Source organism: Lampetra planeri, unplaced genomic scaffold (genome assembly GCF_965212315.1).
Source record: "Lampetra planeri unplaced genomic scaffold, kcLamPlan1.2.h2 scaffold_207, whole genome shotgun sequence".
Lineage (NCBI taxonomy): Eukaryota > Metazoa > Chordata > Hyperoartia > Petromyzontiformes > Petromyzontidae > Lampetra > Lampetra planeri.
In genome coordinates, this window is record NW_027614828.1 from 1 (window position 1) to 23,440 (window position 23,440).

The window sequence follows — 23,440 nt, forward strand, 5'->3', positions numbered from 1 at the left end:
GGACTGGGCTCTAAGAAAAGCTGTCTCTGGTGTGGACCAATCAATTTCAAGGAGAATGCACACATTATCAGAGTTGTTTTTTGTTTGCATTCTGACCTCAGGTATTATGGTTAATGCAAACACGATACCTTGTAAAAAGGTGTCAGTTTTGTTGCCAGAAAAAATGGTAAAAAAAACTATTATTATTAATGTATAACCGTTTTTTAGATGATTCATTTGGGCTTAAGGGGAAAATCCACGAGTTATTAATTCACGTCTAAATCTCAACGGTGCGGTTAATCCGCAAATCGGACAAACCGCACGCGCACAATCGAGAGTCTGAGTTGCTACAAAGTCCAGAGTCTACTGGTCATACGTGGGAAGTGTCGGCCTGCACGCGAAACGAGTTGAGTCTTTAGAGAAGACCTCAACAGGGTGAGCGAGCTCGCCCGTCTAGCCACTGGTGGCCAGGGCATTCCGTGGTCTTGGCGCAATCAAAGGCCCGCGGTCAGCCCAGACGCAGAGGCTTAGTTCTCGGCACACGGGGCAAATGTAAATCGTCGGATCGGAGAAGCCGTGAGTTGTTGAATGTGAAATGGTTAAGGGCCGTTTAAGGCCTTGGAATGTTAGCAGCAGCAGCAATACTTAAAATTGTACCCGAGATTTAACCTAACCACACAAGGGCTAGCCAACTACGCAACCACTAAACTCCACAACTACTCAAATCATTTAGCCGCTTCAACCACTCAACGGCACAGTCACTCACCTACCCAACCTCTCAATCAGCGTCGCCACCACACGACCACTCAATCACACGGTCCACTCTCCTACCCAACCTCTCAACCGCTCAACCACACACACGGTCACTCACCAACCGACCTGTTAAGTCATTCAAAGATACAGACCCTCAACGACATGGCTTATATTGAAGCCACCACTCAACCACGCAACCATTCAACCACACGGTCACTCGCCGAACCAGCCCTCTCAACCGCACTGATTTATTAATCTTGCTACCATTGTTTCAGCTGCTGTGCCAGGAGATGGAATAGAACCAGCGACCTCTGGATAACAGGTCACTGTAGTGAGCTATCACCACGACTGCCAACTGAGTCTGTCCCGTGACCTTCTGGCAGCAGCGAGCATTTCACACTTCACGTGATAGCTTCAAGGTGTACCTAGCGTGGCACAAGCGCCGTGGTGACGGCTGACGACGGTTGTTGTTGTTGTGTGTGTGTGTCTACGTCGCTGTAGTGAGGAGGAGCGCAATGACTCTGGCCCACTGATCCCAGCTCCCAGGAAGTGCTTGCGGCTGGACTTTTCATCTACCGAGTCCGAGACGGACTCCGCACAAGGTGATCGCCGTGTGAGCGCGCGCGCCGGTCTTGGCGAGACGCCGAAATCTCGTCGCGATCGTCGGTTAACGCCGTTCCGTCTCGAGGTTGAAAGACGTTAACTCTGTCCGTCCGTGTCTCCCTCTGTCTCGTGTGTAACGTGGTGGGGGGGGGGGGTGGGACGGTGGGTCGTAGCGTTCATTCGACGCGAGGGGACGTTGACTACCTCGCCTGCTATGCAGGAGGTCATGGATTGGATCGCGACCCTGACGCCTGCTGCTGCTGTATATTTGGAGTTTGCGTGTCTCTCTCTCTCTCTCCCCGTGGTTGTGTGGATTTTTATTCGGGTCCTCCGGGTTTTCCCTCCACATTTAGAATCAACTTCAAGCGCTTCCAGTGTTTGGCTGTAAATATTGTGGGTCTGGGGGGGGGGATGGTGTGGGGGTAGGGGCGGGTGGGGGGGGGGTGTGGTGGTAGGGGGCGGGTGTTGGGGGGGTAGGGGCGGTTCTGGGGGGGGGGTGTGGGGGGGGTGGGTGTGTGGGTAGGGGCGGGTTTGGGGGTGGGGGTGGGGGTAGGGGCGGGTCAGGGGGGGGGGTGTGGGGGTAGGTGCGGGTCTGTGGGGGGTGGGTGTGGGGGTAGAGGTGGGTCTGGGGGGGGAGTGTGGGGGGGGGGGTGTGGGGGGTAGGGGCGGGTGTGGGGGGGGGGTCGGGCAGCTCCATCAGGAACCGGCCTTGATCGTTATCGCCGTCACGTTCCACAGACCAAACGGCATCTCAGCCAATCCCCTTGAGACGACCGCAGGCGAACCTCGCCAGGAGGTCGGACCAAGACTTGGACGTCACTCCTGGCCACCGCCACCATCAGCAACAGCAACAACAGCAGCAGCAAGAGTTGCAGAGTTCGGGAAGTGAGACTGATATTGAGGATTTGGAGGTGGAGCAAGGAGTTGGGGGAGGAGGAGGAGGAAGTTGCAAAGCTGACAAAGGTGAATCCGTGAAATTGACAGCGAAACTCCCTCAACAAGCCCCAGAGTTTCACATGGACAGCGACACGGACATTGAAGAGGATGCTGGAGATGGTGGTGATGGCGGCGGTGGTGGTGGTGACGGCGGTGGTGACGGCGGTGGTGGTGGCGGTGGTGACGGCGGTGGTGGTGGTGGTGGTGGCAGCGGTGGCAAAGGTAGGCGCCTACTCGTTGAGAACGCGCTTCTGGGGAGAGGCGGCCGGGTGGCACTGGGAGGGCAGAGACGCCTCTGAGCCGGCGCTGCTGAGAGCCTGTCCAGGTTTCAGCCGCACAGCCACTGGGATTACGGTGGGGACTCATAGACTCACTCAGGAAGCCATAGACTCGCTCAGAGAGCCATAGACTCACTTAGAGAGCCATAGACTCGCTCAGAGAGCCATAGACTCGCTCAGAGAGCCATAGACTCACTCAGAGAGCCATAGACTCACACAGAGAGCCATAGACTCACTCGGAGAGCCATAGACTCGCTCAGAGAGCCACAGACTAAATGATTTGAAGAAGCGACGTAGCCAACAAAAATTCTAACTCAACCCAGTGACTCATCACCATCACCACCATCATCACGTGGCCACTGGGGATACAAAGGCGGCCGGGCGTGGTAAGTGGTGGCCACCCACCGCCTCGTGTCGGACCTTCAATCGGTGGTGCTGCTACTCGCTAACAGCACTTGCCCAACATTATGCTGAAGGCTACATGGGGGGATCTGTCTTTGTGTCTGGGATGACGATTCAGTGGCTCAAGCTATTGCTGGTGCTGCTGGTGCTGCAAGCCCTGAGGACGCGGATCAAGATGACGACAGCGAAGATGATGTTCATTTGCTGGGTGAGACCCCAAACATCGCCCAACCCCACACATCACCCAACCCCACACATCACCCAACCCCACACATCACCCAACCCCACACATCACCCAACCCCACACACCACCCAACCCCACACATCACCCAACCCCACACATCACCCAACCCCACACATCGCCAAACCACACACACCACCCAACTCCACACATCACCCAACTCCACACATCACCCAACCCCACACATCACCCAATTCCCACACACCACCCAACTCCACACACCACCCAACTCCACACACCACCCAACCCCACACATCACCCAACTCCACACACCACCCAACTCCACACATCACCCAACTCCACACACCACCCAACCCCACACACCACCCACCCCACACATCACCCAACTCCACACATCACCCAACTCCACACATCACCCAACTCCACACATCACCCAACTCCACACACCACCCAACCCCACACATCACCCAACTCCACACACCACCCAACTCCACACACCACCCAACCCCACACACCACCCAACCCCACACATCACCCCCCCACACATCACCCAACCCACACACCACCCAACTCCACACACCACCCAACTCCACACATCACCCAACTCCACACACCACCCAACCCCACACACCACCCAACCCCACACACCACCCAACCCCACACATCACCCAACTCCACACATCACCCCAACTCCACACACCACCCAACTCCACACACCACCCAACTCCACACCCCACCCAATTCCACACACCACCCAACTCCACACACCACCCACCCACACACCACCCAACCCACACACCACCCAATTCCACACACCACCCACCCCACACACCCACCCAACACCACACACCACCCCAATTCCCACACACCACCCAACTCCACACATCACCCAATCCACACACCACCCAACTCCACACACCACCCAACTCCACACACCACCCAATCCACACACCACCCACACCACACACCACCCAACTCCACACATCACCCAACTCCACACATCACCCAATCCACACACCACCCAACTCCACACACCACCCAACTCCACACACCACCCAACTCCACACATCACCCAATTCCACACACCACCCAACTCCACACATCACCCAACTCCACACATCACCCAATTCCACACACCACCCAACCCCACACACCACCCAACCACACACCACCCAACCCCACACACCACCCACTCCACACTCACCCAACCCACACACCACCCAATCCACACATCACCCAATTCCACACACCACCCAACCCCACACACCACCCAATTCCCACACACCACCCAACCCCCCACACCACCCCAACTCCACCACATCACCCAACTCCACACACCACCCAATTCCACACATCACCCAATCCACACACACCCAACCCCACACACCACCCAACTCCACACACCACCCAACCCACACACACCCACCCCCACACACCACCAACCCCACACACACCCAACCCACACACCACCCAACCCCACCACACACCCAACCCCACACACACCCAACCCCCACACATCACCCAACCCACACACCACCCAACCCCACACATCACCCACTCCACACATCACCCAACCCCACACATCACCCAACCCCACCACACCACCCAACCCCCACACACCACCCAACTCCACACACCACCCAACTCCACACACACCCAACCCCACACACCCACCCCACCTCCCACACCACCACACCCCAACTCCACACACCACCCAACCCCACACATCACCCAACTCCACACATCACCCAACTCCACACACCACCCAACTCCACACACCACCCAACCCCACACATCACCCAACTCCACACACCACCCAACTCCACACATCACCCAACTCCACACATCACCCAACCCCACACACCACCCAACCCCACACACCACCCAACCCCACACACCACCCAACTCCACACATCACCCAACCCCACACATCACCCAACTCCACACATCACCCAACCCCACACATCACCCAACTCCACACACCACCCAACTCCACACACCACCCAACCCCACACATCACCCAACTCCACACATCACCCAACTCCACACACCACCCAACTCCACACACCACCCAACCCCACACATCACCCAACTCCACACACCACCCAACTCCACACATCACCCAACTCCACACATCACCCAACCCCACACACCACCCAACCCCACACACTACCCAACCCCACACACCACCCAACTCCACACACCACCCAACCCCACACATCACCCAACTCCACACACCACCCAACTCCACACATCACCCAACTCCACACATCACCCAACCCCACACACCACCCAACCCCACACACCACCCAACTCCACACACCACCCAACTCCACACATCACCCAACTCCACACACCACCCAACTCCACACACCACCCAACCCCACACATCACCCAACTCCACACACCACCCAACTCCACACATCACCCAACTCCACACATCACCCAACCCCACACATCACCCAACCCCACACACCACCCAACCCCACACATCACCCAACTCCACACATCACCCAACCCCACACACCACCCAACCCCACACACCACCCAACCCCACACATCACCCAACTCCACACATCACCCAACCCCACACATCACCCAACTCCACACATCACCCAACTCCACACATCACCCAACCCCACACACCACCCAACTCCACACATCACCCAACTCCACACATCACCCAACTCCACACATCACCCAACTCCACACATCACCCAACCCCACACATCACCCAACTCCACACACCACCCAACCCCACACACCACCCAACTCCACACATCACCCAACTCCACACACCACCCAACCCCACACACCACCCAACTCCACACACCACCCAACTCCACACACCACCCAACCCCACACACCACCCAACTCCACACACCACCCAACTCCACACACCACCCAACCCCACACACCACCCAACTCCACACATCACTCAACTTCACACATCACCCAACCCCACACATCACTCAACCCCACACACCACCCAACCCCACACATCACCCAACTCCACACACCACCCAACCCCACACACCACCCAACCCCACACATCACCCAACTCCACACACCACCCAACCCCACACATCACTCAACCCCACACACCACCCAACCCCACACATCACCCAACTCCACACACCACCCAACCCCACACATCACCCAACCCCACACACCACCCAACTCCACACACCACCCAACCCCACACACCACCCAACCCCACACATCACCCAACTCCACACACCACCCAACTCCACACACCACCCAACCCCACACACCACCCAGCCTGGGTTCGATACCTGACTGGGGCAACTTTCTGCGTTGAGTTTGTATGATTCTCCCCCTGTTTTGCAGAGCGAGAGCGAGTGTGAACTCCCCCTGTTCTACAGAGTGAGTGAGTGGAGTTTGTATGATCTCCCCCTGTTCTACAGAGTAAGTGAGAGTGAGTGGAGTTTGTGTGATCTCCCCCTGTTTTACAGAGTGAGTGAGTGGAGTTTGTGTGATCTCCCCCTGTTTTACAGAGTGAGTGAGTGGAGTTTGTATGATCTCCCCCTGTTCTACAGAGTGAGTGAGAGTGAGTGGAGTTTGTATGATCTCCCCCTGTTCTACAGAATGAGTGAGTGGAGTTTGTATGATCTCCCCCTGTTCTACAGAGTGAGTGTCAGTGAGTGGAGTTTGTAAGGTCTTGAATGAGTGCGTACAACAGCTTGCTGCGCTACGTACCCAGCGTCCCGAGTTCAATTCCCGATCACGGCCTTTGTCTCCCCAGTGGCGATGTTTACACCCCCCACCAGGTACTCATTTGAGGCTTAGTCGACCTAGGGAAGGCCCAGGACCGGTTCAGATAATCTCCCGTGAGCGGGAATCAGATTCGTAGCACAGCGCGCTGACCACTCGCTCGCACGACGTCACTCTGTGTGGGTTGTTCTGTTGCTGCAGGTGGATGGATCCGCCAGCCGGGAGCTCGAGTGGAGGCAGGGCTAGAAGCAGAACTGGGGGCAGTGCTGCACCAGGAGTCCTCTCCTCAGAGCCTCTCAGACATGCCGACTCAGCATTTCCCCTGCATCGATGAGGTGTGTGTGTGTGTGTGCGTTATCGCCACTCGGGGAGAGAAAGGCGGCCGGGACTGGCGCTGGCCACCCACCCCCTCGTTGCGCTGTGTGCTGGCGTTAGTAGGTGCCGCTCGCTAACAACGCTCGCCCCGGCAGCTTCAGTGAGCTACATTGGTGGGTCTTCATCTTGAATGTGCATTATGCGAGCTGTCACAGTCAGCGATGGTGTTGGTGCATCTGTCAGTCACCTGGGTCTGTCCTATGATCTCACAGTGACCCTTTCACCATTCCACCTATTTTTACTATTTTAATTTTACCAGTTGTAAGGACCCCACTGAGCTACGTAGCTCAAATGATCGCTCAACGAAGTGGCTTATCATCACGTGGAAATTTATAGCAGCGAAATACTCTAAACGCGTCGTGTTGAGTCTAAATGTGGAGGGGAAAACGGAGGGCCCGGAGAAAAATCCACGAGATCACGGGGAGAGAGAGAGAGAAAGACACCACACATTTCAAATATATTGGTGCCAGGGTTGGGTTCTGACTCACGACCAATGATGGAGCCAGGATTTTCAAGAGGGGGGGGCAACCCCTCCACAGAGGTCGCAACCGGGTACCCGATACCCGTACCCTACCCGATACCCGGCTACCCGTACCCGGCCGGGTACGGGTACGGGTAGGCCGTGAGTCACTGGTGAGTAACCGTTTGTCACTCATTTCGGGTAGAGTACGGGTACGGGTAGGGAACGGGTACCCGTACCCGGCCGGAAACGGGTACCCGTACCCGGCCGGGTACGGGTACGGGTACCCATTTGCGACCCTGGTGCGGCCGGGTACGGGTACGGGTAAGGAATCAAAACCCGTTTGCGACTTCTGCCCCTCCAGCAATGAAAAATGATCGGAGTTGTTATTAAGTAAGGACTACCTGTACTGGCAAAACGTCACGGTACTGGAATTGTAAATGTTGTAGTGGGTTTTACTCTCCGGCGTGCTGAACCAGTCAGTAATTGGCACGATTTGTTTACGTGACAAACCTTACTAGTTGGGTGGTGGCGGGTTTAACGACACATTTATATTTACGTGATCTCACCAAAAAAAACGGTATTGTGGATTATTATGAAAGTTGGCATTTGTCCGCTGCTGGTGCTGCGATTGCTGTGGCTGATGCGTACGTGTGTGTGTGTGTGTTGATGGCGTAGCGGTTAGTGCTACGAACCCATTGACGGGCAAAATTCTGTGAAAATTATCTTAACCGGTCCTGGGCCTCCCCTAGGTCGACTTGGCGTCAAATGAGTACCGGGTGCGGTGTGGGGTAAACATCGCCACTGGGGAGACAAAGCCGGCCAGGCGTGGTGCTGGCCACCCACCCCCTCGTGTACCGCAGTGCCGGCCTGCATAGGTCCTGCTCACTAACCGCACTTGGCCCAACAGTCTGTTAAGGCTACGTGGGGGATATTTGTCTTTGTTGCAGGTGGAGACGCAGGCGTACGTGTATCCCAAGCAAAGTCATTGGACCTCCCTCTTTCCCAACTCTTCAAACTCTTCCATGCAGCCCTGTGGCGCAGGTACATGGACAAACTCTTTGGTGTGTGTCTCTCTGTCTGCGGAGGAGGCTCGTGAAGGACGCTGCTGCTGCTACTGGGCAGTTGGAGGCAGTCGCCCTCCAGCAACAGCGGAGGGCAGAGGAGCGACGCTCACAACAACGAGCGGAGCGCCGGGTGGATAAAATACAGCAAGTTGGCACAGTAGGGGGCACAGGTGGTGCATCGGCCAATCATCTCAGTCAGTCAACCCATGGCATCTGGGTCAGTCCCGTGACCTGCCAGTGGGCGTTCGACACTTGACATGGCCTTAAAGTGCACATAGCCTGGCACAAGCGCTGTGGTGACATCACCACCACTTAGTGGCGAATGGCGGTTGTTGTTGTCGTTGGGGGTTCATAATGGCCATGTCATAGACATTGCTGAGCTTGTACTGTTGAATTCTTGGGTTCGAAATCCTGCATCTGGGTGTCTTAGCCGAACTAAAAACTAAACTAAACTACTTTTATTTTACCAGGTAAGGGCCCACTGAACTATATAGCCCTTTTTCAGAAGCGATCTGGCCACAAATGGTAGCGCAACGAAGCGGCTTATCGCGTGTAAATTTACAGCAGACAAATACTCTAAACGCGTGACGTTGATTCCAAATGGGAAGGGAAAAACCGGAGGACCCGGAGAAAAATCCACGAGACCACGCGGAGAGAGACACGCAAACTCCAAATATACAGCAGCAGGCGTCAGGGTCGGGATCGAACCCACGACCTCCTGCCTACCAGGCGAGGTAGTTAACATCTCCTAGCCACTGTGATGATGAGAGAGAGAGACGCAAACTCCAAATATACAGCAGGTGTCAGGGTCGGGATCGAACCCACGACCTGCCTACCAGGCGAGGTAGTTAACATCTCCTAGCCACCGTGATGAGGATGAGAGAGAGACGCAAACTCCAAATATACAGCAGCAGCAGGCATCAGGGTCGGGATCGAAGTTAACATCTTGCCATTGCGGCATCCTTAGGGGGTTCATCATGGCTATGTCAGGATCACAATGGCCTTGTTTGAATCATAATGGCCATGTTCGATTCATGATGATGACCGTGTTGGAGATGCTCACCCAGAACCGTTGAGAAACTGGGTTCGAGCCCTGGGTCTGGGTGTCTCTTATAAACTCGTACTGTCCGTGTCGGAGTATAAAGTAATTACTCTCAAACTTAAATTTCTGCAACTAATACCCTATCTGTGCCTCCACACACACACACACCCCAACATACTAACACACACACGCGTAAACACACACACACACACACCCCAACGTACACATTCACACACGCACACATACGCCCACTGTGGAACGATATCCACCACCCTTACACTGCCTACCAACGTTCCCACCCACAAAACCCATCCAGGCTCCCCATTCCATCCACCGCCATCATCAGCATCACCACCATCAACGTCATCGGCACTGCCAATGGCACCAGAAACATCACCGTCATCATCATCATCGTCCCTCGACGAGACGCAGCCGATGGAGCAGTACGTCGGCAACAAGCGGCAAGAACCAGCTGCCGTGTCTCCTGCCACCGGCGCCTGCCACTTTGATGACTGCGAGCCCACGCAGCCCGTGGAGCGGTTATTCGGCGTCGGTAACGACCACGAGATTTCACCGGGCACCAGCGGCGGTTGGGAGGTGGGGTCGGCGTCGGCGTGCCGAGCGAGCAGAGGGCGCCTGTCCAAAAGCCGGAGGTCGACGGCGAAAGTCTCGGTGGAGGTGTCGCCTTCGGGGGCGAGGGGCGGCCGAGGCGTGGGGGGTGGCGCCGGGAGAGACGGCGCCCAGAAGGAGGTGGGCGGAGAGGCGGCGGTGGAGGCCGCAGATGAGACGCTCGGTCCGCAGGGCGAACTCCCGCGCGCTTCCAAGGAAGCGGGAGACGTCGGCACGCCGTCGACGGAGGAGGCCGAAGGTGGCGGATCGCTCGGCGGAGATTCTGGTGGCCCGGTGAGAGACGGTGGAGATGGCGGAGACGGCACGGCGGCGGCGGCGCTGGTGGAGAAGAGAGACCGCGGAGAGAAGAAGTCGGGTGCCGATGGCGGTTTGATGAACGCGGAAGGCGGGAACTCGGCCTCGACCATGGGAAATCCCGAGGGTGTTGAGACCGCGAGCTCTGACGACGACGAGACGATCGATTTGGACGCCGAGTTTCCGGCAGAGTCGCGTGAAGGTGAACCGACAGGAGGTGACGAGCCGCTCCGCTCCGACACCGGCGGGCAGTCGACGGACCCCCCCGAGGAAAGTTCAGAGGGGGGAGGAGAAGCCGGGGCAGGAGGAGGAGTGTCGGGGGAAACCACGGCTAAGACGCTTTCCCTGACAACTGAAAGGCCGGCGGAAGATCCGAAGGCTGATGGAGACGGTGAAAAGACTGCGACTGAGAACGAAGATTCTCTGCCGAGCACCGCGGCCGGGTGCCCGTCGACTGGCGGGGAAGATCGCGGGCGCGAGGGGGCGTCCACGCAGACGGACGCCGCTTCGCTCGGCCCGCGAAGCACGTCGACGGAAACCGGCGACGCCGGAGAGAAGTCGACCGAGAGGCAGGGTGCCTCCCCGCCGCCGCAAACAGCCGTGCCACCGACTCCCGCGGGCAACGGAGAAGAGGTACCGCCAGCAGCGGAGAAGACTGCCGGATCATTGCAACCGGGGATCCCGTCGTCTTCGAAGCGAGGAGGACGCCTTGGAGGGAAGTCGTCGGGCAAGAAAGGCGTCCCGGGAGAGCGCGAAACGGCGGGGGGCTCCGCGACGAGCGGAGCGCGTGAAGCGGCGGCAGCGGCGGTCGTCGAGGGAGAGACACGGCGGCCCACCAAGGTCGAACCCCCGGGAACTTCGAAGAAACCCGGAAGGAAGTCGGCAAGGAAGTGGAATGACTTGCAAACGGCGGCGGCCTCCGGAGAGGCGAAGGGGAACTCCGACGTCCCGTCGACGGCGGTCGGGGCGGAGACGCGGCACCCTGGCGCCAGACGCCCGGAAGCTCCGAGGAAACTAGGAAGGCCCTCGGCGAAGACTCAAGGCGACTTGTTCGGGTTGGAGACTTGGGTGGCTCCGGTCGAGGGCGAGGGGCGCGACGAGCTGACGGCGGGGGTTGAGGAGGCCGCTCGTGCCGCCGAACTTGATCGCCCGGAAACTCTGAAGAAGGTCGGAAAGGCGTCGACGGGAGAGAGAGAGTCGCCGGGTGAGGCGAGACATGGCGGAGATCCGCCGTCGGAGGATGGTGAAGAAACGCGAGCGCGCCGCACGGAATGTCCGGAAAGTTCTAAGAAACTTGGGAGGAAGCGTTCGGCGGAGGATGGAGACTGCGCTCCGCCGGGAGAGTGCGGGCGCTCGGGAGACGCCGAGGAAGCGAGACTCGGCGGCGGTGACGGTGACGGTGGCGGCGCCGACGGTGGATCGTCGGCCGAGCCTTCGACGCCCGCGGGGAGAAATGCCCCACGGCGTTCCGCCAGGACACCGAGCGCGGGACGAGGCGGCAGGAAGTCCGCGACCGCCAAGAGGGGCGGCACGGCCGCACCGGCGCCAGAACCGGGAACACAACCAGAGCCGCCGAGGTCGAGACGCCAGCGGAGTTTGACGGTGGTGGTGAAGCGTCTGGCCAAGGTGACGGGTGCCGAGCTTCCGGAGGATCGCGGGGAGGAGGAGGAGGAGGAAGGTGCTCATGTGGAAGCTGCTGGGACCGTTAAACCTCTGGCTGAAACATCGAACCAAAGGGACGTTAATCCAGGTGGGTGTACGTATCGTCCGCGGATTATCTGTAAGTCTGTGTGTGTGCCTCTGTGGTGGTTAGCGCTACGCTGCGCTACAAACCTGGTGACCCGGATTCGATTCCCGCTTACGGCAAACACCAGTGACGATTATCTGAATCGGTCCTGGACCTCCCCTAGGTCGACTCAGCCTCCAATGAGTACCTGGGGCGATGTGTAAACGCCTCCTCGTGTGCCACAGTGCCGGCCTTCACAGGTGCTGCTGCTGCTACTCGCTAACAGCACTTGGCCCTACAGTCTGTTAAGGCTGTACTGGGGATCTTTGTATCTGTGTGTACTGGGGGTGGGGGGAGCGGTGGTGCAGTGGTTGGTGTGCCACGCTAAAAACCCGGCGACCCAAATTCGTAGGTGCTCGCTAACAGCACTTGCCCCAGCAACCTGTGTAGGCCACACTGGTCGTCTTTGTCTTTGCCATCCCCAGGTCACCCCTCGCCCAGCACTCGTAGGATTGGCCAAAGGAGGACAGCAGCCGGGAGGTCAAAGGTCGCCAGTTCAGAGGATGACGCCACAGAGCAGGTTGGACGGGTGGTGGAGGTGAGTGAGCGGCCACGGGGAGAGAGAGAGACGCTAACTCCACATATACGGCAGCAGGCGTCAGGGTCGGGATCTAACCCACGACCTCCTGTGTATTATAAAGGATTGTATAGAAATAAGTTGAATGGCGGATGAGGATAGGGCAGTAAATAGAATAGCGGATAAGGGGATTGTGCAATTGTGAAATTAGCGGATAAGAGTATGGCAGATAGCAGGATTTATGCTCTTTGTTTTACAGGATGTCCCCATATCCAGCAGCATGGATCGGAAAACCCGAGCCAAGCAGAAAGCAGCGACGGCAACATCGGCGGCAGTGGCAGTCAAACCAAGCGGAGGGGCGGGAAGTGATGTCGCCACAGCCCCACATGACGACAAGACAGGAAGTGATGTCGCTAGAACCCCACGTGACGACAAGACAGGAAGTGATGTCGCCAGAGCCAAACGCGACGACAAGACAGGAAGTGACGTCACCAGAACCACACACGACAGGACAGGAAGTGATGTCACCATAACCTCACGCAACGACAGGACAGGAAGTGACGTCGCCAAGGCCCGAGGCAACGTGCGGCGTGGTAGAAATCCGCGGAGCAGCGCCGCCGCGACAGGAGGAGGTGACGCCGGCAGTGACGCCGGCAGTGACGCCGTCGACGCGGGAAGCAGCGGCGTCGACACGGGAAGCAGCGGCGTCGACGCGGGAACCAACGTCGCCCGGACAGGACGCGGCGCGCCCTCGAAAGCGGGCGATGGCCGGGCGGAAGGCGCCGTCGTCGCGGCAGGAAGTGATGTCACAGCAGTGGGAAGCGGCGTCGGCGATGCCGTGCGCACGGAAAGTGTCGCCCCCGGGACGGGAAGCGACGGGGCGGCGGCCACTCCACGGACCGGCAAGGTGGCCCAGGGAAGGGCTCCAGGCCGGGCAAAGGGCGCCGCGACGCCACAGAGGAGGAGGAGGCGGGCCGGCGGCGGCGATGACGACGGCGGTGACGGCGGCGATGACGAGACAAACGGCGCACTGGCGCGGGGAGGAGAGGTCCACCTCGTCATCTGGCCAGATGATCCCAGAGGTCGGGGGGTCGGCAGCGGTCATCGAGGGTCAGCCGAGGTGGAGGAAGGGCAGCAGCGGCGACACCGGGGGGCGGGGGGTGGCACGCGGAGCAGGGGACGAGCACGGGCCGTGGTGGCGGAGGAGGTGGAGGAGGCGGTGGTGGAGGAGGAGGTGGTGGAGGCAGTGGTGGAGGAGGCGGTGGATAGCGGTGGTGGAGGTGCGGACGAGACAAAGGGAGTAGAAACAAGTGAGTCCCATCGTCGTCGTCGTCATCGTTGTTGTTTCCAGGAGCATCACCACGGCGGCGTTCGTGGTGTAGTTGATAGTTGGTGAGACAAGAGATTAGCACGTAGTGGGTATGCTCAGCTAATGTTACGGTTCGTAGTCGATTTATTTCAGGGTTGGGCCGCATAGTGACCGTCTCGCCAGATTGTTTTGTCGGGACGCCCTCCACCACCGACTAATGACAGCCAATCAGATTAAACCGTCACGCGGTGGGCAGGCGTTTAAAGACGTGGCGATTATGATTGTTTCAGCTCACTCACTGACCTACCCACTCAATCACTCACCTACTCACCCACACACCCACCCACTCACCCACCCACTCAATCACTCACCCACCCACTCACCCCCCCACCCACTCACCCACCCCCCCACTCATGCATCCACTCACCCACTCAATCACCCACCCACTCAGCCAGACACTCACCCACCCACTCACTCACCCACTCACTCACTCACCTACTCACCCCCTCAGCCACTTAGGCGGTGGAGGGTTCTCAAACATCACCCCAAACGATCACTTATGAATCAAGTCTAAGATCTGTTTTCATGATCTCCCTGTCACTAGAAGCGGAGAGCGGTGGGGGCGGGGGAACCGCACCACAGGAGGAAACCCGGCGGAGGCGGCGAGGTCGCCCACAGCAACAGCAGGTGGCCCCGCAGGAGGTGCCGCCCCCCTTGGCTGCCTCCCACAATGCCGCGGGGCAGGAAGAGGGTAGCAGTGATGCTGCCGCCGCTGCTACTGCTGCCAGTGATGATGGAGACGGTGGCGATGGTGCGGGAGGTGCGACGATAGTAAGTGGAATCAGTACTGACGTTACACAACAGTACTTAGTCCCCGGTTGATTTATTAAATTAGTACACTATGGGAATGCGCCTTTTGGCGCCATCTGGTCCAACCCATGTGAGACTAGGCTCTAAGGAAAGCTGTCTCGGGTGTGGACCAATCAACTTCAACTTCAAGGACAGTGCACATTATCAGAGTTATGTTCTTTTGTTTGCATTATGACTGCAGGTATTGTGGTCTATGCAAACATGACTCCTTGTAAAAAGGTGTCAGTTTTGTTGCCAGATAGAAGGGTAAAAAACCAATTATCATAAATTAGTACAGTCAACAAAATCCCACCTAAGCCCCCCCCCTCCCCACCCTTTCTCCCCCCCCACCCCACACAGCCCCCCCTCACGCTGTCCACCCGGAAGAGACGTGGGGCCACGGAGCAGCCGACAGCGCCGCAGAAATCCCGTCGGAATTCCAGGAAACCGGGAACGTCGGCAACGTCAGGAACGTCCCAAGCCGCCGACGCTCCGGGAACGCCGCAGGGGAGCGGAGGGCCACCGGGAAACTCGGGAACGCCGGAAGGAACGCCGCAGGGGCGAGGAGCGGCATCGGGAAACTCAGGAACGCCGGAAATTCCTCAGAGGCCAGGAACGCCGCATGGGCGAGGAGCGGCATCGAGAAACTCGGGAACGCCGGAAATTCCTCAGAGGCCAGGAACGCCGCAGGGGCGAGGAGCAGCGAGAAACTCGGGAACGCCGGAAATTCCTCAGAGGACAGGAACGCCGCAGGGGAGCAGAGGGGCATCGGGAAACTCGGGAACGCCGGAAATTCCTCAGAGGACAGGAACGCCGCAGGGGAGCAGAGGGGCATCGGGAAACTCGGGAACGCCGACAACGCCGGGAATTTCAGGAGGGCGAGGAACGCCGCGGTCTGCCCGCAATCCCAGGGGAGACGTTCCCAAGGTGAGATTCTCCCTGTGCGAGCGTGGCATGTACGAATGTGTGTCAAAGTTCTTTTCGCACTGCAACATAGCCAACTGTGCTCATCGGAGGTGAGGCTCGCTTGGTGCACTGGCTTGCTGGGTGTGCACAGTTCAATTCACTTGCTGCGTGTGTGTGTGCGTGTGAGTGAGCGTGTGAGTGAGTGTGTGTGTGAGCGTGTGAGTGAGTGAGCGTGTGAGCGTGTGAGTGTGTGTGTGTGAGCGTGTGAGTGAGTGAGCGTGTGAGTGAGTGTGTGTGAGCATGTGAGTGAGTGAGCGTGTGAGTGAGTGTGTGTGTGAGCATGTGAGTGAGTGAGCGTGTGAGTGAGTGTGTGTGTGTGTGAGTGAGTGTGTGAGCGTGTGAGTGAGTGTGTCAGCGTGTGAGTGAGTGAGCGTGTGAGTGAGTGTGTGTGTGAGCGTGTGAGTGAGTGAGCGTGTGAGTGAGTGAGTGAGCGTGTGAGTGAGTGAGTGAGCGTGTGAGTGAGTGAGCGTGTGAGTGAGTGTGTGTGTGAGCGTGTGAGTGAGTGAGTGTGTGTGTGTGAGTGTGTGTGTGTGAGCGTGTGAGTATCTGCTGCAGGTGGCGTTCACGGGTGCGTACAACTGTCTCTATCTCTGTGTATCTCTACTTATCTATCTCTGTGTGTGTATCGCACCCCAACAACAGCGTAGCGCAGCGCGGATAAAACGCAGCAAGCTTGCACAGTAGGGGGCACAGGTGGTGCGTCGGCCAGTCATCTCAGTCAGTCAACCTACGGCACCCGGGGGTCTGTACCGTGATCTCCTGCCAGCAGCGAACCTTCGACACTTCGCGTGGTCTCCGAGTGCACCTAGTCTGGCACAGGCACCGTGGTGATGTCACAGCAGAGGTCGCAAACGGGTTTTGATTCCTTACCCGTACCCGGCCGCACCAGGGTCGCAAATGGGTACCCGTACCCAGCCGGGTACGGGTAGCCGGGTATCGGGTAGGGTACGGGTATCGGGTACCCGGTTGCGACCTCTGTGTCACCGTCACCTGCCGTTGTGGTATCTCTGTGTACGTAATTCTCCGTTTGTACCCACGTGTGCACGTGCTCGCACACGCGTGTGCACGTGCACACGCGTGTGCACGTGCTCGCACGCGTGTGCACGTGCTCGCACGCGTGTGCACGTGCTCGCACGCGTGTGCACGTGCTCGCACGCGTGTGCACGTGCTCGCACGCGTGTGTAACCTGCCACTCCGTGCGTACCGGCGGCAGGTGGCGTTCACGGGAGTGGCGGAGCTGGAGGCGCTGGAGCAGCGCGTGCGGGCGCTGGGCTGGGCCGTGAGCGCCAGCGCGCGCCACTGCTCCCACCTGGTCACCGACCGCGTGTGCCGCACCGTCAAGATGCTGTGCGCCGTCGCCAGGGGCGTGCCCGTCGTCACGCCCGCCTGGATCCAGCAGGTGCCGGGGGTTGTGCGGGCGGGCAGGGTGGTGGTAGCAGCGAGTTGGTGATGCTCGGGCCTTGGGTTCAGTACCTTACTGGGGCGTCTTTCTGTGGAGTTTGTGTGATCTCCCCCTGTTCTACAGAGTGAGTGAGTGGAGTTTGTGTGATCTCCCCCTGTTCTACAGAGTGAGTGAGTGGAGTTTGTATGATCTCCCCCTGTTCTACAGAGTGAGTGAGTGGAGTTTGTGTGATCTCCCCCTGTTCTACAGAGTGAGTGAGTGGAGTTTGTATGATCTCCCCCTGTTCTACAGAGTGAGTGAGTGGAGTTTGTGTGATCTCCCCCTGTTCTACAGAGTGAGTGAGTGGAGTTTGTATGATCTCCCCCTGTTCTACAGAGTGAGTGGAGTTTGTATGATCTCCCCCTGTTCTACAGACTGAGAGTGAGTGGAGTTTGTGTGATCTCCCCCTGTTCTACAGAGTGAGTGAGTGGAGTTTGTATGATCTCCCCATGTTCTACAGAGTGAGTGAGTGGAGTTTGTATGATCTCCCCCTGTTCTACAGAGTGAGTGAGTGGAGTTTGTATGATCTCCCCCTGTTCTACAGAGTGAGTGAGTGGAGTTTGTATGATCTCCCCATGTTCTACAGAGTGAGTGAGTGGAGTTTGTATGATCTCCCCCTGTTCTACAGAGTGAGTGAGTGGAGTTTGTATGATCTCCCCCTGTTCTACAGAGTGAGTGAGTGGAGTTTGTGTGATCTCCCCCTGTTCTACAGAGTGAGTGAGTGGAGTTTGTATGATCTCCCCCTGTTCTACAGACTGAGAGTGAGTGGAGTTTGTGTGATCTCCCCCTGTTCTACAGAGTGAGTGAGTGGAGTTTGTGTGATCTCCCCCTGTTCTACAGAGTGAGTGAGTGGAGTTTGTATGATCTCCCCCTGTTCTACAGAGTGAGTGAGTGGAGTTTGTATGATCTCCCCCTGTTCTACAGACTGAGAGTGAGTGGAGTTTGTGTGATCTCCCCCTGTTCTACAGAGTGAGTGAGTGGAGTTTGTATGATCTCCCCCTGTTCTACAGAGTGAGTGAGTCGAGTTTGTGTGATCTCCCCCTGTTCTAGTGAGTGAGTGGAGTTTGTATGATCTCCCTCTGTTCTACAGAGTGAGTGGAGTTTGTATGATCTCCCCCTGTTCTACAGAGTGAGTGGAGTTTGTATGATCTCCCCCTGTTTTACAGAGTGAGTGGAGTTTGTATGATCTCCCCCTGTTCTACAGAGTGAGTGAGCGGAGTTTGTGTGATCTCCCCCTGTTCTACAGAGTGAGTGAGTGGAGTTTGTGTGATCTCCCCCTGTTCTACAGAGTGAGTGAGTGGAGTTTGTGTGATCTCCCCCTGTTCTACAGAGTGAGTGAGTGGAGTTTGTATGATCTCCCCCTGTTCTACAGAGTGAGTGGAGTTTGTGTGATCTCCCCCTGTTCTACAGAGTGAGTGAGTGGAGTTTGTATCATCTCCCCCTGTTCTACAGAGTGAGTGGAGTTTGTGTGATTATCCCCCTGTTCTACAGAGTGAGTCGAGTTTGTATGATCTCCCCCTGTTCTTCAGAGTGAGTGGAGTTTGTGTGATCTCCCCCTGTTCTACAGAGTGAGTGAGTGGAGTTTGTGTGATCTCCCCCTGTTCTACAGAGTAAGTGGAGTTTGTGTGATCTCCCCCTGTTCTACAGAGTGAGTGAGTGGAGTTTGTGTGATCTCCCCCTGTTCTTCAGAGTGAGTGGAGTTTGTGTGATCTCCCCCTGTTCTACAGAGTGAGTGGAGTTTGTATGATCTCTTCCTCACGTTCCGTGCCGGTCTTCAAAGGCGCTCCAACTCGCTAACAGCTCTTGCCCCAAAAGTTATGTTCAAGGCTACACAGGGGACCTTTGTCTTTGTCAGTGTGAGCAGAGTGGCCGCGTGGTGGACACCGACGCGTTCATCGTGAGCGACGAGGAGCAAGAGGCCAAGTTCCACTTCCGGCTCAGAGAGTCGCTCCTTGCGGCGAGAGAGAGGCCGCTGTTCCACGTGGGTGACGCACGCACGCACACACACACGTACACACACACACGTACACACACGTACATGCACACACGCACACACGCACACGTACACACACACACGCACACGTACACACACACACGTACACACACACACGCACACACGTACACACACACACGTACACACACGCACACACACGCACACACACACACGCGCACACACACACACATACACACACGCACGTACACACATGCACACACACGCACTTACACACACACACGTACACACACGCACGTACACACACACACGCATACATGTATGTACTGGCCTGCCCGGCTTGTAGTACACTCACCACTCTACACTAACAGTGGTGTAGAGACTCCCTGTGTGTACTGGCCTGCCCAGCTTGTAGTACACTCACCACTCTACACTAACAGTGGTGTAGAGACTCCCTGTGTGTACTGGCCTGCCCGGCTTGTAGTACACTCACCACTCTACACTAACAGTGGTGTAGAGACTCCCTGTGTGTACTGGCCTGCCCAGCTTGTAGTACACTCACCACTCTACACTAACAGTGGTGTAGAGGCTCCCTGTGTGTACTGGCCTGCCCAGCTTGTAGTGCACTCACCACTCTACACTAACAGTGGTGTAGAGACTCCCTGTGTGTACTGGCCTGCCCAGCTTGTAGTACACTCACCACTCTACACTAACAGTGGTGTAGAGACTCCCTGTGTGTACTGGCCTGCCCAGCTTGTACTGAACTCAACACTCTACACTAACAGTGGTGTAGAGACTCCCTGTGTGTACTGGCCTGCCCAGCTTGTAGTACACTCACCACTCTACACTAACAGTGGTGTAGAGACTCCCTGTGTGTACTGGCCTGCCCAGCTTGTAGTGCACTCACCACTCTACACTAACAGTGGTGTAGAGACTCCCTGTGTGTACTGGCCTGCCCAGCTTGTACTGAACTCACCACTCTACACTAACAGTGGTGTAGAGACTCCCTGTGTGTACTGGCCTGCCCAGCTTGTAGTACACTCACCACTCTACACTAACAGTGGTGTAGAGACTCCCTGTGTGTACTGGCCTGCCCGGCTTGTAGTGAACTCACCACTCTACACTAACAGTGGTGTAGAGACTCCCTGTGTGTACTGGCCTGCCCAGCTTGTACTGAACTCAACACTCTACACTAACAGTGGTGTAGAGACTCCCTGTGTGTACTGGCCTGCCCAGCTTGTAGTACACTCACCACTCTACACTAACAGTGGTGTAGAGACTCCCTGTGTGTACTGGCCTGCCCAGCTTCTACTGAACTCAACACTCTACACTAACAGTGGTGTAGAGACTCCCTGTGTGTACTGGCCTGCCCAGCTTGTAGTACACTCACCACTCTACACTAACAGTGGTGTAGAGACTCCCTGTGTGTACTGGCCTGCCCAGCTTCTACTGAACTCACCACTCTACACTAACAGTGGTGTAGAGGCTCCCTGTGTGTACTGGCCTGCCCGGCTTGTGCCTGCAGGGCTGCCGCGTGCACGTGACCGCCGGAGTGAAGCCCGAGCCGGTCCACATGCGCGACATCGTGGAGTGCGGCGGGGCCACCTGGCTCCCCAAAGTGCCTCGCACTGCACAGGTACGGTGTGCGTGTGTGTGCGTGTACCTGTGTGTGTGTGTACCTGTGTGTGTGTGTACCTGTGTGTGTGTGTGTGTGTACCTGTGTGTGTGTGTACCTGTGTGTGTGTGTGTACCTGTGTGTGTGTGTACCTGTGTGTGTGTGTGTGTGTACCTGTGTGTGTACCTGTGTGTGTGTGTGTGTACCTGTGTGTGTGTGTGTGTACCTGTGTGTGTGTGTACCTGTGTGTGTGTGTACCTGTGTGTGTGTGTACCTGTGTGCGTGTGTGTACCTGTGTGCATGTGCGTGTGTGTGCCCGCGCGTGTGTGTGTATCCGTGAGTGTGTGTATCCGTGTGTGTGTGTCCGTGTGTGTGTGTGTCCGTGTGTGTGTATCCGTGTGTGTGTCCGTGTGTGTGTGTCCGTGTGTGTATCCGTGTGTGTGTATCCGTGTGTGTGTATCCGTGTGTGTGTGTATCCGTGTGTGTGTGTATCCGTGTGTGTGTGTCCGTGTGTGTGTATCCGTGTGTGTGTGTATCCGTGTGTGTGTGTATCCGTGTGTGTGTGTATCCGTGTGTGTGTATCCGTGTGTGTGTGTATCCGTGTGTGTGTGTATCCGTGTGTGTGTGCCCGTGTGTGTGTATCCGTGTGTGTGTGTCCGTGTGTGTGTGCCCGTGTGTGTGTGCCCGTGTGTGTGTATCCGTGTGTGTGTATCCGTGTGTGTGTGCCCGTGTGTGTGTATCCGTGTGTGTGTATCCGTGTGTGTGTATCCGTGTGTGTGTGTGTATCCGTGTGTGTGTGTGTATCCGTGTGTGTGTGTATCCGTGTGTGTGTGTATCCGTGTGTGTGTGTGTGTCCGTGTGTGTGTATCCGTGTGTGTGTGTATCCGTGTATGTGTATCCGTGTGTGTGTGTATCCGTGTGTGTGTATCCGTGTGTGTGTATCCGTGTGTGTGTGTCCGTGTGTGTGTGTGTGTCCGTGTGTGTGTGTGTGTCCGTGTGTGTGTATCCGTGTGTGTGTGTATCCGTGTATGTGTATCCGTGTGTGTGTGTATCCGTGTGTGTGTATCCGTGCGTGTGTGTGTATCCGTGCGTGTGTGTGTATCCGTGCGTGTGTGTGTATCCGTGTGTGTGTGTATCCGTGTGTGTGTATCCGTGTGTGTGTGTGTATCCGTGTGTGTGTATCCGTGTGTGTGTATCCGTGTGTGTGTATCCGTGTGTGTGTATCCGTGTGTGTGTGTATCCGTGTGTGTGTGTGTGTCCGTGTGTGTGTGTGTGTCCGTGTGTGTGTATCCGTGTGTGTGTGTATCCGTGTGTGTGTGTATCCGTGTGTGTGTGTGTCCGTGTGTGTGTGTATCCGTGTGTGTGTGTACCTGTGTGTGTGTGTGTACCTGTGTGTGTGTGTACCTGTGTGTGTGTGTGTGTACCTGTGTGTGTGGTGTGTGTGTAACCCGCGCGTGCGTGCACGAACCCCGCACCAGGCCGGAGTGCTGGTGGTGTCGTGCCCCGAGGACTCTGTGCGTCTGCGCGATTGCCGCGGCGTTGACGTGGTGAGCGCTGAGCTCATCCTCACCGGGGTGCTCAGGCAGAGACTGGACGTTGACGCTCACCGCCTCAGCACCAGCCGCGTGAGAGCCGCCCACTCAAACCGCACCGTTCACACCACGTGGTGTCGCTTGGACGTGGCGTTTGCACTTTTGTTTCAGGAGCGCGTTGTGCTTAACACGCACGGCACCCACTGTTACTGAGCAAGTCACAGCGTATTGGTCACCCCGTGGCACTCATAAACCTCAACGTTCATCCTATACACTACACTATACACTCACCACTAGTACACTCACCACTAGTACACTCACCACTAGTACACTCACCACTAGTACACTCACCACTAGTACACTCACCACTAGTACACTCACCACTAGTACACTCACCACTACTACACTCACCACTAGTACACTCACCACTACACTCACCACTAGTACACTCACCACTAGTACACTCACCACTACTACACTCACCACTAGTACACTCACCACTAGTACACTCACCACTAGTACACTCACCACTAGTACACTCACCACTACACTCACCACTAGTACACTCACCACTAGTATACTCACCACTACTACACTCACCACTAGTACACTCACCACTAGTACACTCACCACTAGTACACTCACCACTAGTACACTCACCACTACACTCACCACTAGTACACTCACCACTAGTACACTCACCACTAGTATACTCACC

The 23,440-nt window shown here is 56.9% G+C and overlaps 1 protein-coding gene across 2 annotated transcripts in view; it reads left to right on the plus strand.

Annotated features, from left to right (window-relative positions):
* Positions 1 to 190: 190 nt before the first annotated feature.
* LOC144740334 (uncharacterized) overlaps positions 191 to 23,440 on the plus strand; it is a 28,816-nt gene continuing 5,566 nt past the window's right edge. Inside the window, exons 1-14 of one of the 2 annotated variants that reach the window (XM_078623204.1) lie at positions 195 to 1,334; positions 2,074 to 2,493; positions 3,070 to 3,159; positions 7,090 to 7,223; positions 8,674 to 8,767; positions 10,149 to 12,506; positions 12,968 to 13,080; positions 13,319 to 14,369; positions 14,973 to 15,199; positions 15,578 to 16,144; positions 17,397 to 17,582; positions 19,480 to 19,605; positions 21,101 to 21,211; positions 22,669 to 22,815. In XM_078623204.1, coding sequence (XP_078479330.1) covers positions 2,352 to 2,493; positions 3,070 to 3,159; positions 7,090 to 7,223; positions 8,674 to 8,767; positions 10,149 to 12,506; positions 12,968 to 13,080; positions 13,319 to 14,369; positions 14,973 to 15,199; positions 15,578 to 16,144; positions 17,397 to 17,582; positions 19,480 to 19,605; positions 21,101 to 21,211; positions 22,669 to 22,815 — 5,346 coding nt within the window. In that variant the 5' untranslated portion in view covers positions 195 to 1,334; positions 2,074 to 2,351. Of the gene's footprint in view, positions 1,335 to 2,073; positions 2,494 to 3,069; positions 3,160 to 7,089; positions 7,224 to 8,673; positions 8,768 to 10,148; positions 12,507 to 12,967; positions 13,081 to 13,318; positions 14,370 to 14,972; positions 15,200 to 15,577; positions 16,145 to 16,738; positions 17,191 to 17,396; positions 17,583 to 19,479; positions 19,606 to 21,100; positions 21,212 to 22,668; positions 22,816 to 23,440 lie in introns of those variants that run through there. The other variant, XM_078623205.1, reaches the window with a different exon arrangement.